The sequence below is a fragment of the Hyla sarda genome, chromosome 2, assembly GCF_029499605.1.
Source record: "Hyla sarda isolate aHylSar1 chromosome 2, aHylSar1.hap1, whole genome shotgun sequence".
Classification (NCBI taxonomy): domain Eukaryota; kingdom Metazoa; phylum Chordata; class Amphibia; order Anura; family Hylidae; genus Hyla; species Hyla sarda.
This window is the reverse complement of record NC_079190.1, coordinates 191,836,896-191,860,181: the sequence shown is the minus strand read 5'-3', so window position 1 is coordinate 191,860,181 and position 23,286 is coordinate 191,836,896. Positions and strand designations below refer to the sequence as shown.

Below are 23,286 nucleotides of genomic sequence, written 5' to 3'. Positions count from 1 at the left end.
AAAAAAAAAAAATAAATAAGGGGGTATTCCTTGCTACTAGTACAGGAGCGGGGGTCTGACTGCTGGGACCCTCACCAGTTAAACAAATGATGGTCCACAGAAGACCTTGGTTGACACCTACCCTGGATGTCATTCAAGGTAATGTGGATGGGATCCGAGTACAGTCTATTCTGCCCGTTTGTAGCACTGATCTAATTTGTATTTGAGGTTAGTGTTCCAATGCTATTCCATGCTGCATCCAATGGCACTGTTTTCCACATCTTTTAAGGTTAAAAAAAAACAAAACACACACACACTTTTGCAGACGCATGTAATTTGTATCCTAGGGCCTTTACGAATATGGCAAAAAATGTCATTATTATGATTATTTTCTGTTATATACTGATGTCATTGATATTAAATGCACATTCCAGTGTTTAGAACATGATTCCTAAAGAAAGAATGCAGCATATAGTAAATATCCTCACAATAGTGATTTAAACCTTTTTACTAGTTCCCACATAATCACTTAGAACTTACTGTCCAAATGATGAATATTGCTTAGCTTGCTCCGTTTCAGTGCTACCAGCCATAGGATGAGCTGTTAATCCGCCAAACGGATGGGAGGCACTGTAACTAGGATTTAATGTGAGAGGCTTAGTAGTGAGGGAGCACAATGTGAAGGTTGGGGGCAGTCGGGACTTGATGTACAGTAGTCAGAGGAATACAGTGGAAAGAACAGCCTAGAGGAGGGGGGGGGGGGCGGCGGGCAAAGTCTACTTTTAAACTATCGTCTGAACCCCAGAAAACCCCTTATCTGTGAGTAGAAATTAAAATATATAAAGAAGCCCCTAGCTAAAAAGGGCTTAATGCCAGGTTTAATGTTTAGAGGGGGTACTCTGGTGTGAATTTTTTTTTTTTTTTCTTATCAACTGGTGCCAGAAAGTTATAAAGATTTGTAAATGACTTCTATTAAAAAATCTTAATACTTCCAGTACTTATCAGCTGCTGTATGTTCCAGTGGAAGTTGTGTAGTTCTTTTCAGTCTGACCACAGTGCTCTCTGCTGACACCTCTGTCCGTGTCATGAACTGTCCGGAGCATCAGGTTTTTGCTATGGGGATTTGTTCCTGCTCTGGACAGTTCCTTACACGGACAGTGTCAGCAGAGAGCACTGTAGTCAGACAGAAAATAACAATTTCACTTCCTCTGGAGCATACAGCAGATAAGTACTGGAAGGATTAAGATGTTTTAACAGAAGTAATTTGCAAATCTGTTTAACTTTCTGGAGCCAGTTGATATGACAATTGTTTTCCACTGGAGTACCCCTGTAAACCTTTTTGATGATCTTTTTATGTTTGTGTCAAGATTAGTTTCTTAGTTTGTAAGTTAGCCTTAAGTGCCCAGAGGGCAGTCCTTATACCCACAAGAGCCCAGGCGTGGCCTGACTATTTCATCCAACTCTACCCTGCTTGAATAACAGCCACTTTCACTTGTTTTATCCACATTGAATTGTATTATTAAGGATGTGTCGTCAAGTGATCACATGACGCTTGTGCAGGTTTCAAGTGGGCTTTGCAGCAACGAGGAATGACATCTGAGCACTTATGGGTGTCGCACCAAGCAGCATTATTGATTTTTGTCCTATAAAATATTGCTGTTTTTATGTGATCTGTTTCGAACAGTGTTTCCCAAGCACGGTCCTCAAGTTCCCCCAACGGGTGATGTTTTCAGGATTTCCTTAGTCTTTCACAGGTGATATAACTGTGGTGATGCCTGATGCACTGACCAGAATTATATCCCCTGTGAAAGACTAAGGAAATCCTGAATACATGACCTGTTGGGGGTGCTTGAGGACCCAGTTTGGGAAACACTAGTTTAGAACATGCATGAATTCGCCTCCTAGTAAAATGAAGCGAGGGGATAATTTAATTGTGGTAGATGTCAGAAGGCTCACAGCATGAATACCTCTGGGAAAGCTGTGACCTCTTTCTGGCCAGAGGTTAAAGGGGTATTCCAGGAAAAAACTTTTTTTTATTTATCAACTGGCTCCAGAAAATTAAACAGATTTGTAAATTACTTCTATTAAAAAAATCTTAATCCTTTCAGTACTTATGAGCTTCTGAATTTAAGGTTGTTCTTTTCTGTCTAAATCCTCTCTGATGACACCTGTCTCGGGAACCGCCCAGTTTAGAAGCAAATCCCCATAGCAAACCTCTTCTAAACTGGACGTTTCCCGAGACGGGTGTCATCAGAGAGGATTTAGACAGAAAAGAACAATCTTAACTTCAGAAGCTCATAAGTACTGAAAGGATTAAGATTTTTTAATAGAAGTAATTTACAAATCTGTTTAACTTTCTGAAGCCAGTTAATATATATAAAAAAGTTTTTTCCTGGAATACCCCTTTAAATCATCCAGAGGGTATGTTCACATGGCGGAATTTGTATGGAATATCCGCCCTGAATATTCCGCTCGGACATTCCGCTGCAGCAGAGTCCCATTGATTTCAATGGGATTCTGCTGCACTGTTCACAAGGCAGAATTTGCGCCAGATGTTTCTGCCATGGAATTTCAGATTCCTGTGTCCTCAGAAAGAATGCATTGCAATATAGGAGACTGCATATTTCCTAGCAGTCCTAGTGCCAGCCAGATAGGGCAAATGTGTGGAATGTCCGCATGTGTTTTCCATGTGGACATTACCCACAAATTCTGCTGTTTGAACCTGGCCAAAAGGTGTCGGATGAGTTGCCTACAGCAGAAGTCTGGGTTCAAGTCAACCAGGTGCTTGTCTGCCGTATGCCTGGACTCTGAATCTTTTGTTGATATGGTAAATGACCCATAGCAGTACAGTGACCATTGTATTCAAGGGCATATTCCAAATAAACATAAATAACCCACAGGTTAATAATCACATGTCTTTTGTACATATTCAGCATGGGGAAAGCGTACGCTAAAGAGTTCTAACATGGCTAGACTACCATAATCCATCCGGGAGGAATTGTAAAGTCTGTGAAAAGTCCAAAGCAGGGAAATGATATTATGTACTAGAATTCTTTCTGTGACAAGTACCAGAGGAAAGATACAATCAATATTTGCTGCTTGTGTCTAACACTCAAGAGGAAGGCCCTTTTATAAGCACGTCTTCCCTCCGCCTCTGCCACCCAAGGGGCCAGCTTGAAAACTTTAGATGAACTCTGAATGTATAAATCCAGTGAGTGACAAATGACTAGTGTAGTTACTAGGGGTCCAAATCTATTTTTAGGTCTTCATTGCCCCCATGGCCAAAAAATGCTGTTCCTTATCTTCCAAGTGAGTAGTTAGGTTTTCTGCTGATTTTCTCCTTTTTTATCTGTTGGGTGTTATGTAATCTTATATTTTTTTCATATGAGGGACAAGAACACCTCAGTGATATGTGCAGGACATCCTGCGGCCACATGTTACCTCTTATGCCAGGGCTTCCATCTGGAATTATCAGCAGGATCTGCTCGCTCACGTACAACAAGAGTTTCTCAGGAAGGTCTCTGCCAAATTGCAATGTTTCCTTAGCCTGCCTGGTACCAGCTGGGGTGCCAGCAACCTACGACATCTGTGAGCAAATGTGCCGCAGGATGCAATCCGCAACCTGTATCCCCCTATGGTTCAAGTGACTCCTTTCAATTTTATAGCTTTCACTAATAAACGTATCCCTTTACTCCCATACTGTGATCACTTACATATATCGGCATTACATTAACACATAACCTATTACTTGATTCAGATTTTTTTGTTTGTGTGTGTGTATATGTACAGCCATTTTACTTAATGGGAAACTGTAGATTTTTTTTTTTTTTTACAAATTATGCTCAAGCTAGTGTAAAAAAAAAAAAAAAAAATATATATATATATATATATATATATATATATATATATATATATATATATATATATATATATATATCTATCATGTTCACCAATCCCCTGCCATTCCGATGGTTTTCTATACGGATATTGGAACAAGTGTTTTTTTTTATTTTTCATTATTTGTGTAGGAAACCGAGGACACAAAGGAAAATACGGGGACAGCTACAGCCTCCATTACTTTATCCACAGCACAAGAAAAGCCTGACACCTCTGCCCCAGAACCTGTGGACTTATCAACAAAAACTGAGGAAGCCAAGCCAGATTCTACGAGCACCGGTATGTATGATTTATCTACAACCAGCTGCAGGAATTATAGAACTGTATATGTCACTTCTATAGCGTTTTGGGGTTACATGCTAATGTTCTTGTTATATGCGGAGGGACAGTATATAGGGATACAAGGTGCATAGTGTGGAGTAAAACCATAATGTCTAGCAAAAGTACACACTTAGACTTGACAAAACTGAAAATACACTCACTGGCCACTTTTGGGTAAACATTGCTAGTACCGGGCTGGACCCTCTCTTTCCCTCAGAACTGCCTTTTATTGTTCATGGCATACTTAATACTAAGTGCTGGAAACATTCCTCAGATTTTGGTCCATATAGCTATGATAGGACCATGCATCTCCTATTCTACCAACTTCACAAAGGTGCTCTAAAGGATTGAGATGTGGTGACTGTGGAGGCATTTGGGGTACAGTGAACTTATTGTCATGCCCAAGAAACCAGTTTGAGATTGTGAGTTTATGGTACACTGTGATGGTTACACTGTGGTCATAAAGGGATGGACATGCTCGCCAATACCCAGGAAGGCTGTCATATTTAAATGATCAATTGGTACCCCAGGGCCAAAAGTGTGCCAAGAAAATGTCCCCCCAAACCATTACATCGCCACTTGCCTGAATTGTTGATACAAGGCAGGATAGATCCGTGCTTTCATGTTAACAGCAAGTTTTGACATTTGAGTGTCGCAGCTGGAATCAAGACCAGGCAATGATCTTGTAGTTTCCCATTGTCCAATTTTGATGAACCTGTGTGAATTGTAGCCTCAGTTTCCTGTTCTTAGCTGACAATCATGGCATCCTATGTGGTTTTCTGCTGCTTTAGCACATCTGCTTCAAGGTTTGATGCTTTGTGCATTGAGATGGTATTTTGCTTACTTTACTCATTACAAGTGGTTATTTGAGTTACTGTTGCTTTTGTTGTCTCGAACCAGTCTGCCTAATCTCCTCTGAGATCAACAAGGTATTTTTGTCCAAACAACTGCCACTGACTGGATATTTTAACTAAGTGTAACAAAGTTTCCAGTGAGTGTATATAGGTTATCAAAACTATGGAAAAGTTAGATGTTGGAGTCCGCCTACTGTGGTGTTTTTATGTTTTTTTTTTTAATAACCTCTTTTGTGTACTGTTTTGTCAGCTTTCAACTTCTCCTTTGGCCTAAGCTCTGGATCAGGAATTTCATTTGCTGACCTGGCAACAGACAATGAGGAGTTTGCTTTTGGTTCCAAAGGTAGGTTATCACATTGATCTTTTATCTGCCTGTATATGTATTAAAATGTTTAAGTATATTTTATTACCAGAATTGGCTTAGCTTCTTAAAAATACATTTCGAGTATCTGTTACGGTGTCCACTGCTCTGTGGTGCATGCGTTTTGGTGCAGCCAGTTTTAAATATGAACTGAATGTTTATTAGTGGTTTACGAAGAGTATATCGGTTTCAGCAAATAAGGGCCCATTCACATGGCATGTTTTCCGACCGCAATTCTGCAGTGAGAAATCCAGTGCAGCAGACATTCACACTACAGAATTTCTGTGGCAGATGTTCCCACACGAAATTTTACAGATCCCAGACTCCACCAAAAGTATGACCGTGTGGGGGAATCAGTTTGTCATGTGACAAGACACAGCTCCAATTACTGTACTTTAACTGTATTCAGCAGAGAATTGTATACAATATTTAGCAGAGAATTGTATACATTATGCTATGTGTAATGAGATTAGCTATTTAAAGGGCTCTTCCAGTTTCAGCAGTGCAGCTCCAATTGACCATGAATGGAGCAGCAGTGTGAATGTGCAATCACTACTACATTCTGACTACACACTTGGGAGGAGATTTATCAAAACCTGCGCAAAGGAAAAGTTGTCCAGTTGCCCATAGCAACCAATCAGATCGCTTCTTTCATTTTGCAGAGGCCTTGTTAAAAATGAAAGAAGCGATCTGAAAACTTTCTGGCACCAAAAAACTTTCTCGTTGATTTGAAGACAGATTTTTAAAATTTTATTTAAAAATATTAAGCCTTCCGGTACTTATCAGCTAACGTATGCTCCAGAGGAAGTTGTGTAGGTCTTTCCAGCCTGACCAAAGTGCTTTCTGTTGCCACCTCTGTTGGTGCCATGAACTGTCCAGAGCAGGAGAGGTTTGCTATGGGGATTTGCTCCTGCCCTGGACAGTTCCTGCCCTGGACAGTTCCTGGCATAGACAAAAGGTGTCAGCAGAGAGAACTGTGGTTAGACTGGAAAAAACTACACAACTTCCTCTGGAGCATACAGCAGCTGATAAGTACTGGAAGGTGTAAGATTAGGTGTTAAACAAATCTGTATAACTTTCTGGCACCATTGGACAAAGTACCACTTTAAAAAGTATTTTATAATACAGAAAATGGATGGATATATTTATTCATGTTTATATTTTCTCTTAAATCCCTGCAGATAATAATTTCCAATGGGCAAACACAGGTGCAGCTGTGTTTACCTCTATGGTGCAGAACAAAAAGGCAGAGAATAAAGGGGAAAATGATGATGAGGTGGTTCACAGTGATGACGTCCATTTTGAACCCATTGTTTCATTACCAGAGGTAATAGAAATAAACTTTATTGTATGTGAAAGGTTTATGTAATGTGTTTGCTCGGATGTTTGACTCATATGTCATCCATTAGACGGAGTGTCAGTGTAAACCCAGCCCTTCACACATTACTATAATAAAAGGATTATTTGTGAATTATATACCCATACAGATAGTTATGGTCCTAAGCACACACAATGACATATATAACAGAATATTTACTTCTGACTATATCTTGCCATTAAAAAGTATGTGAGTTAAAAATGTTTATCCTCCCTTGTAAATTAAGAAACAAAATGGTAACTGAAAATAGGACGCAGTGTATCACCCACACCCGTGAGGAAGCCGCCAGGTTAAGCAGCGGAACGGATGGGGTTCCTTTCCTGTGGTGATAGACGACGTCCTTTACATTACACTTTGTCCCTAAGCTTTTCATGCAGGTCTCTATACAGGGGATTACAGGTTGTATCACAAAGTGTGGATTTTTTGGGGGGCACTTTAGTTTTGGTATTTAGCATTCCGGTTTGTCATTATTTGTGGCACTTTAATGAGGTACTTATTGAAATTTTACATTTTTGTGTGTGTTTCATAGCAACAGCACTTTATATTGTTTATGCACCAGGTGCCCTGCATGTATTGGCTGTAGTTATATTTTGTGCACAGTTAGTTCTTTGGAGCTGTTGCCATTACTATTTACACCCACAGGTGTGAGTTTAGTATGTGTTATACATATATCATCCACTCTGATACTTATGTATTTAAAGTGGTGTTTCTTCTCTCTGTTCAAGAAAATTTGGTATATGCTTTTATTTATTGGTGATGTGCATTGTATTATAATTATTAGTAGGGCTGCAATGATTAATCGATGTAATCGATTAAAATCGATAACTGGATTCGTTGTCGACGAATCCAGTTATCGAATAATCGCCCGATTCATTGTCTGCTGTCAGTGGCAGCAGTGAATGAATGAAGCCGACATGTCCCGCATATAGGCTACATTCATTCGTTTATTCACCGCCGCCCGACATGTCCCCGCCGCTGCCCTGCTCCTAGTGCAATCAGCGCAGCGCCGGGACGTGCTGCTCATCTCTGTCGGACACAGAGATGAGCAGCAGAAAATAGGCATGTCCCGGCAGTGTGCTAGGAACAAGGCAGCGGCGGGGACATGTGGGGCGGCAGCAGGCCCCACCCTTGTAGACAGCTCACTTACAGCTGTCCTCTGTCGGGGGCTGCCGCACCGCTGCACAGTTTTAGCGTCCGCATCATGTAGTCCTATGGAGGAGCATGTGACATACACGTCACTCCTCCTCCCCTGCGCCCGGCGTAACGTTACGGAGGAAGCAGAGTGACGTGTATGTCACATGCTCCTCCATAGGACTACATGATGCGGACGCTAGAACTGTGCAGCGGTGCGGCAGCCCCAGACAGAGGACAGCTGTAAGTGAGCTGTCTACAAGGGTGGGGGCTGTGGTCTAAAGGGGGGGCCCTGCTGTCTACAAGGGTGGGGGCTGTGGTCTAAAGGGGGGCCCTGCTGTCTACAAGGGTGGGGCCCTGGTGTCTACAAGGGTGGGGCCCTGGTGTCTACAAGGGTGGGGCCCTGGTGTCTACAAGGGTGGGGCCCTGGTGTCTACAAGGATGGGGCCCTGGTGTCTACAAGGGTGGGGCCCTGGTGTCTACAAGGGTGGGGCCCTGGTGTCTACAAGGGTGGGGCCCTGCGGTCTACAAGGGGGGGGGGGCCCTGCGGTCTAAAGGGGGGGGGCCCTGCGGTCTAAAGGCGCCTGCAAAAGCAATGGTCTGCAGTCTGCACATACACATGTGTATAGGAGTGCTACATAAAAAAAAATTAAAAAATGTTTTAATTTACTGCTCCCCAATAAAAATGAGCTCCCCCTTTTCCTATTGCTATACAAAAAAAGTAAAATAATTTTTATTTTACATATTTGATACTACCGCATGGGTAACTGTCTAAACTATTAAAATATTATTGAATCATTAATATTTTTTTTTTATAGTTCAGATAGTTACCCATGCAGCAGTATCAAATTAACGCTGGTTTCTGTACAGGATCATTAATAATGACAGCAACCGGCGTAAACGAGAGAAGAAAAAAATTGCTATTGTTTGGTCACCTCACATGCTAGAAACTTTTAATATTGCCATTGTACATAGTTTTTCAAGTAGAATCAGCTGGACCCCTTTTTTTTGGGCATTTTGAAATTTTTTCCGATTAATCGATAAAATATTCGAAAACTAATCGATTATTAAAATGATCGTTAGTTGCAGCCCTAATTATTAGTTGTTCTTTGTGGTTTCATGTATCAAATTTGGCAATTGTTTGCACCACCCCTTGGCTTTCATGGTTAGCGGTGCCCATGCATTTTTTTTTTACAATTGTACTGCTTCAGTATTTCACAATACACGTTGCCATTCTTGGTTCCCTCGATGAACTGTGGCTCCCAAGTGGCAGCAGCATTTTAGCAGCCCCACACCATGACACTGCTAGACTTTGTCTTTGTACTCTTCACCTGATTGCCGCCCACAGGAATCCATGTCCTTATTTTGCTTGTCTTCAGAAAACTGTTTGCTGGCTTTCTTGTTTATCATCTTTTGAAGAGGCCTTCTTCTGGGATGACAGCCTCGCAGACAAGTTTGATTCAGTGTGCGGTGTATGATCTGAGCACTGACAGGCTGATCCTACCCCATCCTTCAACTGGCATTGTCAGATATAAAAACTTTTTAAATGTTGAACTACTTGGCAAAACATGTGTTTTTCTAAAATACTTTCATAAAATGTGAAAATTTTTTACAAAGAAAACTGCCTTTGAAAATCCCACCACTAGGGGTCCCCATACCTCCTGGGACACTGATGAGTCCCACAGCAGCAGGAGTGTGTTCAAGGGTCATGGACACGAGATGTCTGATTGACAAGGCTGCATGAGGAACACAGCCTGCAGCAACACTGCTGTAACACAGAGTTTTACCAATCATGTGCCTCCAGCTGTTGCAAAACTACAACTCCAAGCATGCATGGACAGTCAAAGGATGTCTGAGCATGCTGGGAGTTGTAGTTTTGCAAAAGCTGAAGGCAACAAATCTGCAAAAGTGTTATCCAAACACTGTACCGTCAGCTTTTCTATAATTACAAGTCCCAGCATTACAGGACTGGCAAAGGATGACACAAATGAATGACAAAGGAAACCACTTAGCACTAAACCTTTGCACTAATTTAGGAAGATGTAAGTTATACACTCACCATATTGTCTTTGGTAGAGTACAGACAATCTGCAATAATCAGAGTGCTGCAGAGTGCAGCATAAAACCAGAGAGGAAAGGGTTACAGAGCAGGCCCCCCCCCCCCCCCCAGGAGCAGTGAATCAGCAGAGTGAGGGGAGGAGTCATTACAGTGCAGGCTAGAGAGGGACATGATAGCTCCCTTTGGGATGATGTGAAAGCTATAATATGCTAATTTTTTTAAAGTAAAATGTCTGTGATAGATGCATAAAAATTCCATATACATGAAAGTAACCTATAACAGTTATGGTTTGTTTTTTTGTGGAATCTAACAGGTACACTTTCAACCTCTAGAGCAGTGTTTCCCAAAAGCGGTCCTCAAGTCCCCCCAACAGGTCATGTTTTATGTATTTCCTTAGTCTTTCAAGGGTGATATAATTCTGGTCAGTGCATCAGGCATCACCACAATTATATCACCTGTGAAATCCTGAAAACATCACCCGTTGGGGGTGCATGAGGACCGCGTTGGGAAGCACTGTTCTAGAGCAATGCTGGCAGCACTCATACGTCTGTTCTTAGTGGAACCTGTACTGAGAAACTGCTTTATGGTCTTGCCCACCGAGCTGCAGCTCAGTTACAGGTTCTTGACAATTTTCTAATAGCCTAGGCCATCATTGTGAAGAGAAACAAATATTTTTTTCAGATCCTCAGAGTTCTTTTCCATAAGGTGCCATGTTTAAAGGAGTACTGCAGTGTTAGATAAATATCCCCTAAGTGTCTGATCACGGGGGGTCCCTGCGCGGCTAATGCTCATGTCGTCGACCTCACTGAGGTCGATGATACTCCTCTTTCATACAGCTCTAGAAGTGTCTGATCGCGGGGTCCTTGCGCTGCTTATGCGTGTGCCGTCGACCTCAGTGAGACACGCCCCCTCCATAAAGCTCTATGAGAGGGGGGGATGCACGAACGCTGCATATCCGCCTCTCCCATAGTGAGATATTGAGGGGGTGTGTTGGGCGCGGCGTCATGCTGCGGCCGACACCCCTCCTGCACAGGATAATATATATATAAAAAAAAAAATTATGTATATACAGTGGTCCCTCAACATATGATGGTAATTCATTCCAAACGACCCATCGTTTGTCGAATCCATCGTATGTTGAGGGATCTGTGCAATGTAAAGTATAGGAAGCTGTATTCACCTGTCCCCGCCGCTCCGGACCAGGTCCTCACCGCTCCCGATGCTGTCCCAGGGGCTCCCGATGCTGCCCCGCTGCTCCGGTGTCTTCTTCGCGATCCTCCGGCTTCTTCCGCATCTTCTGCAGGGTCCGGGCCTCGCTTTCTGGTGACGTTATTACGCTGCTGCGACGCCGGAAAGCGAGGCCCGGACCCTGGAGAAGATGCGCAAGACACCGGAGGATCGCAAAGTGGACCCGGAGCAGCGGGAATAGGTGAGCGAACCTGCCAGGGATGCTTAAACTGCTATCCGACAGCAGCTTAAGCATTTTGCGCTGTCGGATAGCAGTTAATGCGATGGGCCCGACATATAAAAGCATCGTATGTCGATGCTGACATCGACATGCGATGGCCTCTGAGAGGCCATCATATGTCGGGGCCATCGTAGGTCGGGGGGGTTACTGTATTAGGGATCGACCGATTATCGGTTTGGCCGATATTATCGGCCGATATTCACGATTTTGGGCGTTATCGGTATCGGCAATTACCCTGCCACCCAGCCAGTCCCATGAGCAGAACTGGGTTCTGTAATGCCTTTTTGTGGCAGTGGAGAGTGCCTGCAGACCTAACCAGATCTCCCTATATTCAGGATCAGTGTTGGGAATCTGGTAGCAGTTTCATCATCTGATATACTATTAGTATTTCACATTTAAGGTTAAGGTAACTGGTTAGAATTGAGCAAGTTCTAATTGTGTATGTACAGATATACTGGGAGATGGATCACATTGGTAAAACCTTGTTCTTGTTTAGCTGCATACACTATAATAAAAATGCTTTTTATATCCTTTGCTAAGGTGGATGTTAAATCAGGAGAGGAAGATGAAGAGATCCTTTTTAAAGAGAGGGTGAAGCTATACCGGTGGGACAGAGATATCAATCAATGGAAGGAAAGAGGAGTAGGAGAGCTAAAAATTCTTTTCCATCAAGAGAAGAAATATTACCGTGTTCTTATGCGTCGAGACCAAGTACTTAAAGTGTGCGCTAACCACATGATCTCAGCGGAGATAAAACTGGCCCCCTTAAACACCTCTAATAATGCTCTGGTTTGGGCAGCACAGGATTTTTCTGGTAAGTATTTGCTGAAAAATAAAGAATATACAGTATCGGTATCAGCAGTTTCTTAATAGAAATATTACTAGGTTATGCCTGCTGCAAATAGGAGTCATGTAAACTAAGGCTTCTCAGCCTTACCAGCCAGAATATGGTGATGTGTGGACCCTCGCTCACATCAACCTTCAAAATAGTGAAACATAAAAAGAGGGAAAAATACTGTGTTACCTCTGTTGTGGTGTTTCCAGATAGAAACCAAACGGGCCACAATAACGTCAAAGGGATTCATTTGTGTCTGTTTTGCAATGGGCCGCTCAGTTTAGTTTCTTCAACACAGATGTGCACTAAGCTTACTGTAGCTAGTAGTTAGCTATGTCCCAATACCAACTTTTTGAGACGGAGTTATTTTTTTTTTTTTTTTTCTTCAAGTGGTCACTGATATTTAAGACTACTTTTATGGTAGAATGTGTGAAATCTAGTATATCTCTTCATGTTTCCATTATGGCTGCTTTACTAGGCAAATATTCTCTTCAGGGGACTGGGAGAGCTTGTAAAGCTGAGCTCTGCATTGTGTACTGCCTGTAACCCAGCTTTCCCACTATCCTGAAGTCTCAGAAGTTATGGACTGCTCATCCACCTTGCAGTTGTCAGAGTATAGCAGCGGTGCCATGCCCTCTCCCTGCTGCTCCCTGTCAGTAGGTATCTAATTGAGTATTGGGGACATTTGCACAAGTATAAGTACCCAGTATCTGCACAGAAATCGTAACAGGACATTCCTACTAGTAGACCATGCCAAAGTTAAAAATATTGGTTCACACCATGTTTTTGCAATACAGTTCCCATATCAGGTTTTTGATTAAAAAAAAAATAAATTGATTCCTCAAAACCTGATTAAACTGTACCAAAACATGTGTACACATTTTTGTCTTTATACGGTTGAGAACTGTGTACGGTTTGAAAAATGATGTCCGGTTGCATCCGTTTTTTAAGAAAATTTTTTTTTTTAACTTTTCACTGCATGAGGTCACTTGTTTGATTGAAATTCCAAGAAAAAAAGCTGTGCAAAGTCAAAAACCACATGGTGAAAAAAACTGGATGGAAGAGTACACACATACGGTTATGTACGGTTCCCATTGACTCCCATATTTAACCTCTACAGGTACGCCATGAGTCCGCTCCCGTTCTATAACGTGTGGCCCCACGTCATAGTGGGTTGGGCCCGGCCAGGACCCATTTCTAATAGCGCACGGCACTGATCGCGGTGCCGCACGCTATTAACTCTTTAGACGCGGCATTCAAAGTTGATCGCTGCGTCTCAAGTGAAACTAAACTAATGCCGGTTAGCTCAGGGGGCTGTTTGGGATTGCTGCGGTGAAATTGCGGCATCCCGAACAGCTGTAGGACACAAGGAGGGCCCCTACCTGCCTCTTCGCTGTCCGATCACCAAATGACTACTCAGTGCCTGAGATCCAGGCATGAGCAGTCAAGTGGCAGAATCATCGATCAATGGTTTCCTATGAGAAACCATTGATCAATGTAAAAGATCAGTGTGTGCAGTGTTATTGCCCCCTATGGGGGCTATAACATTGCGAAAAAAGAGTTAATAAAGATCAGTTAACCCCTTCCCTAATAAGTTTGAATCACCCCCTTTTTTCCCAATAAAAAAAAAGTGCGGAAATGTCCGAATTATAAAAATATATCATTCATTTAACGGTCAATGGCGTACGCGTAAAAAAAAATCTAAATTTCAAAATAGCGTATTTTTGGTCACTTTTTATATCATAAAACAATTAATGAAAAGCGATCAAAAAGTCCAGTACAAAAATGATACCGCTAAAAACTTCAGATCACGGCGCAAAAAATTAGCCCTCATACTGCCCCGTACGCGGACAAATAAAGTTATAGGAGTCAGAAGATGACAATTTTAAACGTACAACAAAACCAAACCTATATAAGTAGGGGATCATTTTAATCGTATGGACCTACAGAATAAACATAAGCTGTCATTTTTACCGGAAAATGTACTGCGTAGAAACGGCAGCCCCCAAAATTTACAAAATGGCGTTTTTTCTTCAATTTTGTTGCAGTTTTTTTTTTTCCTGTTTCGCTGTAGATTTTTGGGTAAAATTACTGATGTTATTAGAAAGTAGAATTGGTGGCGCCAAAAATAAGCCATCATATGGATTTTAGGTGCAAAATTTGAGTTATGAAAGTGCAAAAAACGTAAAAACCCCGGGTTCTTAAGGGGTTAAAAGAAAAACCGTATACGGTTTTTCACCCGTACCAAAAACTGTGGTAGGGCACGGTTTTCTGTCCGAAAAAGTAAAAAACAGTATGGTTTGAAAAACGGAGACAACCGTATACATTATGGTCATACAGTTTTGAATGGGAAGTCTATGGGCACGGTTTGTTGTACGGTTGCATACGTTTTTTGTATTAAACCGTATAGCAAAATCGTGGTGTGAACCCACCCTTAGCTTAACTCTCCTTTTGCCTTGTGAACTCCAGTATAATGTTAAAATGTGCAAAACAAGGGTTTATTATCCGTATTTATCGGCGTATAACACGCACTTTTTAGGCTACATTTTTTAGCCTAAAGTCTATGTGCGTGTTATACGCCGATACCGCCCCAGGAAAGGCAGGGGGAGAGAGGCCGTCGCTGCCCGCTTCTCTCCCCCTGCCTTTCCTGGGGTCTAGAGCTCTGCTGCCGGCCCTTCTCACCCCCTGGCTATCGGCGCCGCTGCCCGTTCTGTCCCCCTGACTATCGGTACCGGCGCCGATAGCCAGGGGGAGAGAAGGGGCAGCGGCACCCATTGCCGGCGCCGCTGCCCCGTTGCCTCCCCCCATCCCCGGTGGCATAATTACCTGAGTCGGGTCCGCGCTGCTGCAGGCCTCCGGCGTGCGACCCCGGCGTCGTTGCTATGCGCTGAACGGCGCGGCGCATGACGTCAGTGCGCCGCGCCGTGCATAGCAACGACGCAGGGGACGCACGCCGGAGGCCTGCAGCAGCGCGGACCCGACTCAGGTAATTATGCCACTGGGGATGGGGGGAGGCAATGGGGCAGCGGCGCCGGCAATGGGTGCCGCTGCCCCTTCTCTCCCCCTGGCTGTCGGCGCCGCTTCTCTCCCCCTGGCTATCGGCGCCGGCACCGATAGTCAGGGGGACAGAATGGGCAGTGGGGCCGATAGCCAGGGGGTGAGAAGGGCCGACAGCAGCGCTCTAGACCCCAGGAAAGGCAGGGGGAGAGAAGCGGGCAGCGACGGCCTCTCTCCCCCTGCCTTTCCTGGGGGTATATCGGGGTATACACGCGCACACACGCACCCTCATTTTACCATGGATGTTTGGGTAAAAAACTTTTTTTACCCAAATATCCTTGGTAAAATGAGGGTGCGTGTTATAGGCCGGTGCGTGGTATACCCCGATAAATACGGTAACTGAAACAAGAGATTAGTGCAACTGAGATAACTGCAACTTATGTTCATTTCTGTCAAAACTGCCTTCCTAGCCTCACCACACCAACAACGGTGGGACACCCAGAAGCCAGGGGGTGCTATTTCTACTGTAGGGGGTACTCACAAACTTTCCTTATCATCTCCTTCCTTACCAGTAGAAAAATGAATGTGCATGCTCTCACATTTAGGGCATGTTCACACAAGCCAAATAATCATGGTTTAAGTAAAAAAAAAAAAAAAAAAAAAAAAATGAATACCACTTTTCATTTCTCAATGAGGTGCGCACAAAAAAGTTTTTTGGTTTTTTTTCTCGAAAAAAGTGAGAGGAACTCTACCTGATATGACGTTCTGCCTGTAAGCAGCCTGGTTTTCTCCTATTGCAATCAATGTGTGAGCTCAAAAACCACTTGTGCTTTGTTTTGAAGTGGTTTTTGTGCATGTTGCATGATTTTGGCGCTGTACCAAAATCTCCTTTTTGTGACCTCACCCTGGCTGTGCATAAAAAAACCTGAAAAAAAGAGCCAATTGATCATATATAAAATAATTCGCTGGCATACAAAATGATCAACTTAAAGGGATACTCCCCTGGAAAACATATATATATATTTTTTAAATCAACTGGTACCAGAAAGTTAAACAGATTTGTAGATTACTTCTATTTAAAAATCCTAATCCTTCCAGTACTTATCAGCTGCTGTATGTTCCAGAGGAAGTTCTTCTGTCTGATCACAGTGCTCTCTGCTGACACCTGTCCATTTTAGGAACTGTCCAGACTAGAAGCAAATCCCCATAGCAAACCTATCCTGCTCCGGACAGTTCCTAAAATGGACAGAGGTGTCAGCAGAGAGCACTGTGGTCAGACTAGAAAGGAAATTCAAAAAGAAAAGAACTTCCTCTGGAGCATACAGCAGCTGATAAGTACAGGAAAGATTAAGATTTTTTTAATAGAAGTCATTTACGAATCTTTTTAACTTTCTGGCACCAGTTGATTAAAAAAAAAAAATGTTTTCCAGGGGAGTACCCCTTTAAAATGTGCCTGCTATATTTGGTAAAGCATTTAATCAAAGGGGTCCTCCAACATGAGGTAAAAGTAAAGAGCATTGCTTATGTCGCCAAATATCAATTTGCTTTTTCTCAGCTCTTTATCACAGTCCTCCACCTTGCTCACTCCCCTCCCACAGCGCTCCTGCCCAGAGCTGTTGCAGAACATCTTTGAGCCAGGTTGAAGCAACCCAGTTGGGAACCACTGGTCTAATACCTTATATGAGCCGCAGGCTGGATGTTCCCTATCCCTGCCTTTAGGGAGATTTTTTTTTTTTTTTTAACTGAAACGTGAGAAGATGAGCAGCTGATCAAATGATATATAGGTATAAGGGGTGTAGGATGTATTGTTTTTTATGGATCTTATAAATCAAGTGGTATTTGTCACAAGTGATAAAATTGTCCTGGCAGCTAAAGGGTAAAACACTTAACGGCGTTATCCAGAGTATAAAAAAAAAGCTAATTTCTTCCAAAAGAATAATAATAATAACCACCACCACATCTGTTCTCAGGCACATGTTGTACTAGGTTAAATGGGTATTCCAGGCCAAAACTTTTTTATATATATATATAATCAACTGGCTCCGGAAAGTTAAACAGATTTGTAAATTACTTCTATTAAACAATCTTAATCCTTCCAATAGTTATTAGCTTCTGAAGTTGAGTTGTTGTTTTCTGTCTAACTGCTCAATGATGATCTCACGGCCCGGGAGCTGTGCAGTTCCTATGGGGATATTCTCCCATCATGCACAGCTCCCAGGACGTGACATCATCATTGAGCAGTTAGACAGAAAACAACAACTCAACTTCAGAAGTTAATAACTATTGGAAGGATTAAGATTTTTTTAATAGAAATAATTTACAAATCTGTTTAACTTTCCGGAGCCAGTTGATATATAAAAAAAAAAGTTTTCGCCTGGAATACCCCTTTAACTCATTGTGAGAACAATTGCAAAACAGGGAGGCAGATTTACCAATTCTTTCTAACACTTAGACCAGGGTTTCTCAACCAGGGTTCCACCAGCTGTTGCAAAACTACAACTCCTAGCATGCCCGGACAGCCGTTGGCTGTCCGGGCATGCTGGAAGTTGTAGTTTTGCAACAGCTGGAGGCACTCTGGTTGGGAAACACTGACTCGGGCTCTCTGATAAATATAGGGCATCTTTAGACTGCCTAGTGAATGTTTAGACTACCTATTAATTGGGTTATAGCACAGAATCACAAGCCATGCCCTTTACCGTTAAAGCGCAATTGTCATGAGTTTTTAGCCCCCCCCCCCAGACTACTACATATTGTTACAGATGTCCATAACGTGACTGTAACCATACCTTTATCGCTTTTCCTCCTTCTTTTATAACTTATAAAATACATTTATCCAGCGGACAGGCACAGTCAGATAGGTGTGGCTTGGGGTTCGCTAAGCCCCGCCGCCGCCACGCCTATCCTCTCCTTTCAGCATATGGACCGCTGTGTAGTAAGACACAGAGCATGTGCCCCTCCCTTCCTCTAGTTATGCACCTGCGCAGTGAGCGCATAGGCAGCGGGAGCAAGCGCTCAATGTGTCAATGCAGGGCAGTGGCGCACGTTAGGAGGGGCGGATGCGCTGTGTCTTACTACACAGCCATCCCAGCGCTGAAAGGAGAGGATAGGCGTGGTGGCGGCGGGGCTTTGCGAACCCCAAGCCACGCCTATCAGAGTGTGTCTGACCGCTGGATAAATGTATTTTATAAGTTTCATAAAAGGTAGAGATGAGCGAACTTACAGTAAATTCGATTCGTCACGAACTTCTCGACTTGGCAGTTGATGATTTATCCTGCATAAATGAGTTGAGCTTTCCGGTGCTCCGGTGGGCTGGAAAAGGTGGATACAGTCCTAGGAAAGAGTCTCCTAGGACTGTATCCACCTTTTCCAGCCCACGGGAGCACCTGAAAGCTGAACTAATTTATGCAGGCTAAAGTCATCAACTGCCGAGCGGAGAAGTTCGTGACGAATCGAATTTACTAAGTTCGCTCATCTCTAATAAAAGGAGGAAAAGCAATAACGGTATGGTTACACTCGCATTATGGACATCTGTAACAACATTGTAGTAGTCTGGGGGGCTAAAAAATTATGACAGCTGCGCTTTAAGGCACAACCTATTGTCTAGCATAGTGTCTAGAACACATAATGTGATGCAAGACAATATAAATATTAAAATATATATATATATATATATATATATATATATAATTATACCTATGATGCCAGGTTTTTCTGGCACGTGTTCCATTTTGAATCTATCCCTGTGTGTATTAGAGCTAAATGTTGTCCTCATAATGTTTCAATCCATGTTGATCACTTTAATATTTACCTTTTGCAGATGGAGAAGGAAGGTTTGAGCAACTTGCGGCTAGATTTAAAAACCAGGAGTTGGCTGATTCTTTCCAGAAAATATTTGAGGAATGCCAGAGGAATCTACAGATGTCTTAATGGGAATTTTTGTCGCATGTCACATGTTGACGCCATGCCATTGGTTATGAATTTCATAGCTTATCCATTTTTGGATTGAGTGACTGAACCCTTATTAGATTTTGCTTCTCTAAATCTTTTAAAGAGCAATCAAACCTGTGCTTCTTCAGAGGTACATCCTAGTTCTGTACGATTCTTAACAGAATAAAGACATCCCGCCGTAAATTTACTTGTGTGGAAAGGACTTATCTGTGCACTTGTAAGAACACAATCCTATTTTTTAAATGTTAGTATTGTAAATAAAGTTCAGAGTGAAATTGTGGTCTTTTCTTGGCTGAAATTTTTTTTTTTTTTTTGCCCATTTCATTCGTAAATATGATTGTGCAGAAAGATTTACTGGCACTTTCGCCCTCTGAATACACACTCCTCCACTTTATTTTGGGTGGTGATGGTGAATTAGTAGGAGTATAAAAAAAAGTGTATAAATAGCTTCTCAGATCCTCTTTTTATGTAATTATGTTCATTTTAAGCTATAAGGGCACTGCTGCTGAGAAGATCCATATGAAATCAGGAGCCAGGCCTACACTGAGCCAGTAACAAGCTGCTCCTGTGTCCATCTGGCTGATGCTGCGCAGTGTTTACTTGGAAAGATCATCAAGAAAGAGCCACCCATCTTTCACACTCCCCACAGAATCTGGCACCTCCACAACCGCCAAAGAGGCAAGAAGATGCCAAAATGAGAACCGGGTAGAAAAGCCGAGCAAATAAGGCTGATAACACCCCAAACCTACCTGAATACGAAATCCAGTAATTCTATATAATCCAGTACGTATATGAAACAAAAACATCAAATGTCCCAACATGTTTCTCCTTTATGTGGTAACTGACAATATCTGGGTTCATCAAGGGACCTATTCGGAATTGCACAAAAATCAATTGGATGACATTGCAGTACAATATTTAAAAAAATAAAAATAAATAAAAAATGCCATGCATCACAATTAGGCTCAATAGTCAGGTCCACCTAAGGACCACTCTAAGATTCTGTGGCAAAGAAATAGGCTAGGTTCAGACTACGGAATTTCCGCCTGAATTTTCGCTTTGAAATTTCCGGCAGAAATTCCGCTTATGCATAGTGTAGGGAATGGTTTTCCGTTCACAAATTCACACGTCGGAATTTGTGAAGCGAAAAATCCGCTAGAAAATGTCCACCTGAAGAAAGGGGTTGCTCTTTCTTCAGGCGGAAATCCTAGCGGAACACATAGTCTATAGGAGACTGCAGTGTCTGCGCGGTCCTAGCGCCGACTAATTCAGTCGGCGCAGGCGGAACTCGGAATCTCCGGGCGGAAATTTTGTGCCCGGAGATTCCGTAGTCTGAACCTAGCCATAGGAATACACTGTGATGCTTGAAATGGTGGTATTATACGTGGCCCCCCTTTTTTTTTCTTTTTTTCTTTTTCCTCTTTTTGATTAAAAAAAAACTTACAAACTTGGTAAATAAATAAAATAAAAACTATAGCTCCTTCATGCTGTGGTTGGGAAAAAAAATTCACTGACCCAAACAAAAAGGATTTTAGCAGAGTATACATTTTATTTGTAGACATGAGACACAGAGAGCGGAACGGAATCTGTGGCAGATTTGTGATTGCAGGTAAATATTGCTAATTTGATATGTGATAGTGATCTAATAAACATATTGTAAAATCCCACAATTTCACATTACTGCACATATCATCCATCCCCCACTTTTAATTCTCCCCCCCCAATATAATTTCTATAATATATATATATATAGAGAGAGAGAGAGAGAAGACAGTTGCACTCACCCGTGATTTCTTGCAGTTTCTTTATTAAGGTGCATTCAGGACAAGGAGGAGAAACAAGTGTTCGAGGGGGAGCTGAATGGACGCAGCTACATGTGCGGGATTATACCACTGGCGGCAACTAGTTTTGCGTCTTGAAATGACGCTTCTTCAGGCCATTGCATCAGGACTGCTGTGTCTACCCTGCTTTATATGCAAAAGTGGTCATTACGCTTATTTAGGCAGTGCCTGGTTCCATATACTTATCTTCATCATTTCTATACCCATATTTCACGTCTCTTCCCCCTATTTCATGTCCACACCGCTCCGTTTCATATATTACCAATTTCATGCCCACACCCCCATTTCACGTTTATCCTCTATTTCACATCCACCCATTTCATATAAATCCCCCCATGTCACATCTCCTGATGTCACATCCCCCTTGTCACTTTTTCCCCAAGTCACATCTCCACCATTTCATACCTTGTGCCTGGGCATGGGGGAAACATAAAAAATGTGATATTTACCTAGCCCTGGTCCACTGTAGTTTTAACACCTATAAATATGAGTTCATAACACCTTTTTACCCATATAAAACTTGAAACTTTATTTTACAACAATTAAAAATTGTTTTATCGTGGACGCTGTGATACAAATCAAAAATGAGAGCTAGTGCAAATATATAGGAGAACTCATGGTCTGCTTTAGAATAATACAGCTATGGCATTACATATACAGCAATTACATCCATTTCGATAAAGTGCTTCTAGTGCTGGGTAAACTAATTCTCCCTCGTGAAAATGAAATATGGGGTATTTCCGTACTGAGGAGAAATTGCATTACATATTTTGGGGTTCTTTTTTTTTTTTTTCCTTTTACCGCTTGTGAAAATAAAAAGTATGGGGTAACACCAGCATGTTAGTGTAAAAAAATGTAATTTTATACAGTAACATGCTGGAGTAGACCCCAACTTTAGCTTTTCATAAGGGGTAAAAGGAGAAAAAGCCCCCCCAAATATGTAACACAATTTCTCCCGGGTACAGAAATACCCCATATGTGGCCCTAAACTGTTTCCTTGAAATATGACAGGGCTCCGAAGTGAGAGAGCGCAATGCGCATTTGAGGCCTATTTTGGGGATTTGCATCTGTCACCAAAATACCCTACAGCAGTGATTCCCAAACAGGGTGCCTCCAGCTGTTGCAAAACTCCCAGCATGCCTCGACAATCAGTGGCTGTCCAGCAATACTGGGAGTTGTTGTTTTTCAACAGCTGGAGGCTCCGCTTTGGAAACCGTGCCGTGCAAGACTTTTTTTTTTTTTTTTTATGGGGGACTGTGTAGGGGTATGTGTATATGTAGTGTTTTACTTTTTATTTTGTGTAGTGTAATGTAGTGTTTTCGCATGGGCGGGGGTTTACAGTGAGTTTCTCGCTGGGAGTTTGAGCTGCGGCCGAAAATTTGCCACATCTCTAACTTGCCACAGAAAACTTGCTGTAAACCTCAGCCCGTGCGAATGTACCCTGGCAAACCTTCAGCTGTTGCAAAACTACAACTCCCAGCATGCACTGACACCATACATGCTGGAAGTTGTAGTTATGCAACAGCTGGAGGCACATTGGTTGTGCAGCACAGTTTATTTACCTCAGTGTTTCCTAACCAGTGTGCCTCCAGCTGTTGCAAAACTAGAACCCCAGCATGTATAGTGCATGCTGGGAGTTGTAGTTATGCAACAGCTGGATGCACAGTTTTTCAAAGAAAATGTGCCTCTAGCTGTTGCATAACTACAACCCCTACCATGCACAGACTACCAAAGGGCATGCTGGGAGTTGTATTTGGAACTCCAGTTGTTGCAAAACAAGGACCCTGATAGATATCAGCAGTCGTCCCGGTCGGGTCCCCGCCTGACGCGTGGCGGGGACCGAAATTCCCACAGGCGTACAGGTACGCCCTGGGTCCTTAAGTACCAGGGCGTTAGGGCGTACCTGTAGGCCCTGGGTCCCTAAGTGGTTAAGCCAAAGGCAGAAGTGGATCCAAAAGGACCGTGGGGGAGATTTATCAAAACCTGTGCAAAGGCAAAGTTGCCCATAGCAATCTGATTGCTTCTTACATTGTTAACAAGGCCTCTGAAAGAAGCTAGCTCATTGATTGCTATGGACAACGTCGCCTCTGCACAGGTTTCCTGTCTCATAAACCTACTGGTGTGGTGTGAATGTAGTCTCTGAGCTCCCATCTACACTACAGTAATATCTAGGCTGAGCCAGAACGTAATCCATCCGCAGCGTCACTGTATCAGCCA

General features: G+C 42.6%; 1 protein-coding gene across 1 annotated transcript in view; it reads left to right on the top strand.

The window, feature by feature from the left end:
* LOC130355635 (ranBP2-like and GRIP domain-containing protein 4) overlaps nucleotides 1-19,508 on the top strand; it is a gene marked incomplete in the record, with an annotated part of 147,391 nt that extends 127,883 nt beyond the window's left edge. The window contains 5 exon segments of the mRNA XM_056556025.1: nucleotides 4,008-4,155; nucleotides 5,302-5,394; nucleotides 6,594-6,739; nucleotides 11,989-12,262; nucleotides 19,098-19,508. Coding sequence (XP_056412000.1) covers nucleotides 4,008-4,155; nucleotides 5,302-5,394; nucleotides 6,594-6,739; nucleotides 11,989-12,262; nucleotides 19,098-19,207 — 771 coding nt within the window.
* Nucleotides 19,509-23,286: the final 3,778 nt, after the last annotated feature.